This window comes from Myotis yumanensis, unplaced genomic scaffold (assembly GCF_028538775.1).
Source record: "Myotis yumanensis isolate MYYU_CA2020_CCGP unplaced genomic scaffold, mMyoYum1.0.hap1 SCAF_15, whole genome shotgun sequence".
NCBI lineage: Eukaryota > Metazoa > Chordata > Mammalia > Chiroptera > Vespertilionidae > Myotis > Myotis yumanensis.
Genome location: NW_027223766.1, coordinates 52,714,896 through 52,719,329, shown reverse-complemented (window position 1 = coordinate 52,719,329; position 4,434 = coordinate 52,714,896). Strand labels below are relative to the sequence as shown.

At 55.8% G+C, this 4,434-nt stretch overlaps 1 protein-coding gene across 1 annotated transcript; it reads right to left on the bottom strand.

The window, feature by feature from the left end:
- Nucleotides 1-562: 562 nt before the first annotated feature.
- Nucleotides 563-3,536, bottom strand: CHRAC1 (chromatin accessibility complex subunit 1). The gene is made up of 3 exons (XM_070392425.1): nt 3,329-3,536; nt 1,706-1,832; nt 563-1,135 (listed from the first exon to the last, which is right to left on the bottom strand). Exons 1-3 carry the CDS (start codon nt 3,473-3,475, stop codon nt 1,014-1,016), a joined length of 396 nt encoding a protein of 131 aa, XP_070248526.1. The 5' UTR covers nt 3,476-3,536; the 3' UTR covers nt 563-1,013.
- Nucleotides 3,537-4,434: the final 898 nt, after the last annotated feature.

The following is a 4,434-nucleotide window of genomic DNA, read 5'->3' as shown; positions in this document are numbered from 1 at the left end:
GGATTAAAATACCTCATTTAAAAAAAAAGATTAAAAGAGCCAGAAAATACAGTTTATGGTTTTCTCTTGTGGACGGTAGTTACTGTAGGTGTAAAGAAGGAACAGTAGCCGAGGCCGGTTTGGCTCAGTGGATAGAGCGTCGGCCTGCGGACTGAAGGGTCCCGGGTTCGATTCCGGTCAAGGGCATGTACCTGGGTTTCGGGCACATCCCCAGTGGGAGATGTGCAGGAGGCGGCTGGTTGATGTTTCTCTCTCATCGATGTTTCTAGCTCTCTATCTCTCTCCCTTCCTCTCTGTAAAAAAATCAATAAAAATATATTTAAAAAAAAAAAAAAAAAAGAAGGAACAGTAAATGAGATATATCTTCAAGATACAAAAGGTTCTAAAGTGTTTAAGAAAAATATGCTTACGCAGAGGTAGTATTTTTGGATTTATGATTTGACTTAAAATTTTTCTCTGGGAATAAAAATGCTAGAAATGCATATTTTAAAATTTCACAAAAGTCTCAGATAATAAGCGAGGCATTAGGACAATAGAGGCTTCTAAAATTAGACCTAGAGCATTTTACTGTAAAACTACATATATAACTTTTAATTTAAAATTTTTGTCTTTACAGTTAAAAATGCTGTATTTAAACAAATATTCAAATTTTCTTGAAATACAAAAATGCAAATGTAACTACACACAATGTAACAAAATGTAACTTAAACTACATGGAGCTAAAACGAGACGTGGTTGTTTTACGAGCCGCCAGGAGAAGCTCTGGAACGCTAGCCGAAGCGAGCGTGGAGAGCATTGTCTTTGGCTGTCCAGGCAGCTCGTGCTCGTGCCCGCCAACCGCAGGGTGGGCCCGACAGCTCTCCTCGGCCATGTGTACAGGTGCCTTAGGTCCTGCGTCTCAGCCAAGGAGCAGTGTCCTGGAAGCCTCTGGAAGGTGTGGAGACTGAAGGCGCAGTGCTGGGTGGTCCTGGGGGCCCCTCACCAGGCGGACTGTAAAGCATTTCGTTTTGGGTTTAGGATTCCGCTTCATCACTTTCATCACCGTTGTTATTCTCCTCCTCCTCCTCTTCCTCTTCCTTCTTCTCCTTAAGCATTTTCAGGTATTTACTAGCTAGTATCTTCTTTGGTAATATATCTTAAAAACATAAAGCTGACATTAGCAGTTGCTTTCGGTAAACTACGCAACCAGCCGCACACATGTCAAAACACTACTTCCTGCTCTGACCTCTAAAGTAGGTTCCAAAACAAGACGAAATCGGACTGCCCTTCAGGGTGGTCTCCTGACGAATGCTAAAGGTCTGTTTCCATTTCCCTGAATGCAAACCACGTGCTTCTATGTGTGGGTCAGCCTGCGAGCAACCCGCCCAGCTTACCTTGCGACAGGCTGGCGGGCCCAGGGGGAGACTGAGCCCTTTTAGCCGGGCCCCCGCCGCTTGTTCTACAAGTTAGCTTCTGTTTCTGGGGCCAAGTAGACCGGCCCAGGGTTTCCCCTTCAGTGGCAAGGAGAGGTCCGAGCGGGGGTCTGCCACGCTCACCAGCAGGCCAAACACCCTTTTGGAGGTTGCTGGCCTCATTACCATTCTAGGTGATACACATTACAGACAGTCAACAGGCAACGCTGTGCCAGGCCATGGCTAACGCTGGCACCTAGAGAAAGCAGCACCATGTTTATTGCAGTGAAAGCAGGGGAAAAGCTGTAAGTTACCTGCAAGAAACTGGAACGTTTCCGATTCCTCTGCCGTATTGGATAAGTCATGGTAAGTAAGTGCTTTCTTTTCTTTTCCACTGCCATGTCTGTAGGAATAGGTGGCTAGATACTGAACAAAGAGTTCCTAAAACAAATGAAAAGGTGACATGAAAGGTGTGCTTTGAAAACGCCATAGAACTTAAAAATTTGAGTTACATTAAGTGTGGATGACTGCAGATTATCTTGGTTTCTCAGATGACAGGAAATTACCGGAGGGAAGGAGAGCTATGAGGTCAGAAAGAAACCGAGTATCAGGGTTGGTGGGGAAGCAGGCATTTCCCTAAAGTTTACTTTAGATTTTTAACTCGGTAAAAATATTTAAAACGAAACAATGAGTCGTAAATGTTTAATGACCGAGCTCTACAGTAAAAAAAAAAAAAAATAAAGGAGCAAGAGACCATTCAAAAATTGTTTGGCTCAGGAATACTTTGTCTTAGGTGGTTCGCCTATAAATAAAACAGTCAACAACGGGAAGCTCGGAACAGACCACATTTCCTATTTCGCCCACACACCTTCCCTAAGGCAAGGGCCTGCACTGCCCCAGTCCACCCAGCACGGTGCGTGCGGGATCGAGTGCCTGCTGCATAAATCATATATATATATGCTTTCTATTGATTTCAGAGAGGAAGGGAGAGGGACACATCAATGATGAGAATCACTGATCGGCAGCCTCCTACACGCCCCCCACTGGGGATGAGCCCGCAACCCCGGCATGCGCCCTGCGCCCTTGACCGCAATCGAACCCAGGTCCGCAGGCCAGCGCTCTACCCACTGAGCCACACCAGCGGGGCTAAATTTGCTTCCTGAACACTCAGAGGACCGAGCTGTCCCGGAAACAAGCACCCCAACATCCACGCTGAGCGGTCACTGCCCTGGCTCTAAGAAAGCGAGGCTCGGCACAACACCCGCAAGAAATCTGGGCTTTCTCGCCGCCCCGAGCTCTAGCCCGACACCCTGCGGGGGCTGGCGGAGGAGCCCGGAGACTCCACCTACGGGCAAGTCCCAGCCGCCAGGGAACTGGAGGGCTCCCGCCCCGCCTCCGCCTCCGCCTCCACCGCCGCGACCAAACCAGAGACGCGGCGGGCAGTGCAGCTCGCGTCCCTGCGACTCCCTCCACCGGGGGCGTCCCGCCGGGAGGTGGGGGGAGGGGGAGGCCCCACGGCACCCGGGCCGGGCCTCGTTTGGAAGCCCTCGAGCTTCGCGTGACAGCGCCCGGGCCCTCGCTGGGCCGTCTGGGGAGTTGGGGCCCCGAAACCACCAATAGGCCGAAAGCGAGAAAAAGGGGCAGGCTTCGGGGTACAGCGCGGCGCCGCCCAGGTGACCCCCGCGCGAGGGAGGACGGGAGGGCGCGCGGGGTGGGCGGGGCGAGGGCGCGCGAGGGAGCACGGGAGCGGCGCTGGGGGCGGGGCCAAGTGGAGGCGAGCGCGCGGGGGCGCGCGCGGCGTGGAGGGAAGTACGCGCGCGCTCGAGCCCACGGAAGGGTAGCTGGCGTCCCGCGGGCCCACGGGAACTGCGCAGCGCGGCCGCTCCCGGCGGCCCCCACCCCCGCTCTTCACTCCTCCTCGCACGGCGCCCGCTTACCGTAGCCTTCGCCGTGAGCACGAGCGCCTCCTGGTTGATGCTGGACACCTCGGGCGAGCTCTTCATGATGACCCGGATGCGGGACAGGGGCAGCGACACGAGGCGCTGCTCCCCGCACTTGTCTCTGCCCACGACCATGTCCGCCATCTTCCTGCCCCTCCCCCGCGGCAGCCGCCGGGACCCGCCGCACGGTGGCCGGCCGACACGGGCGCTGCGAGAGCGACGTCCCGCTGCCCCCTGGGAGTTGTAGTGCGGGGGAGGCGCCACGGCGGGGGCCGGCGGCCGTCCTTCCGGGGACGGACTACAAGCTCCATGATGCCCCGCGCATCCCGCGGCTGCGCGGAAGGAGCCCGGGAAGCCCGAGGGAGCCCAAACGGCGGGGTAGGGCGCGCTGGCACCTGGCGGGGTGGCCGCAGGAGCCCGAGGGAGGGCGGGTGCTGCTAGAGCGGGTGGCGGCGCAGCAGTTCCCAGAGGCGGGAGGAGGTTCCCCCGCGGTCCTGTCGCTCAGTAAGTGGGCGGTGTCTTTTCCGCTAGGACCGGGGATGCAGCGTGTAAAAAGGGAGCGCGTTCCTGACGCCGGCATGGCGGAGGGAAGGCAGGACGGGAGCAGGCACCGGCGGGATGCTGGTCCATACCGTGAAGGGAGGCAGAGCGGTGCGAGAGGATACGGAGAAGCGGCCACCGTCTTAACCGGGCGGTGGGAGGAAGGCTGGGCAGCGGGGAGAGGAAGCCGCCTGATGTCGGAGGACGCGCTTCCCTGCAGGAGAGGCCGCTGCCGAGAGAGGCCCTGCGGCCGGAGCTGTTCGGGAAAGCGCCACGGGCCCTGCAGTGGAGCCGGTGTGCCGGCCGGGAGGCCTGAGCGGTGTCCTGGTGGCTTTTATCCTGAGAATGGAAAGAGGGTGAAAGATAGGAGAGGGATGATGGGGTTTCTCTTAAGTTGTTTGTTGTTTTTTTTAATACATTTTATTGATTTTTTTACGGAGAGGAAGGGGGAGGGATAGAGAGTTAGAAACATCGATCAGCTGCCTCCTGCACACCTTCCCTGGGGATGTGCCCACAACCAAGGTACATGCCCTTGACCGGAGTCGAACCTGGGACCCTTCAGT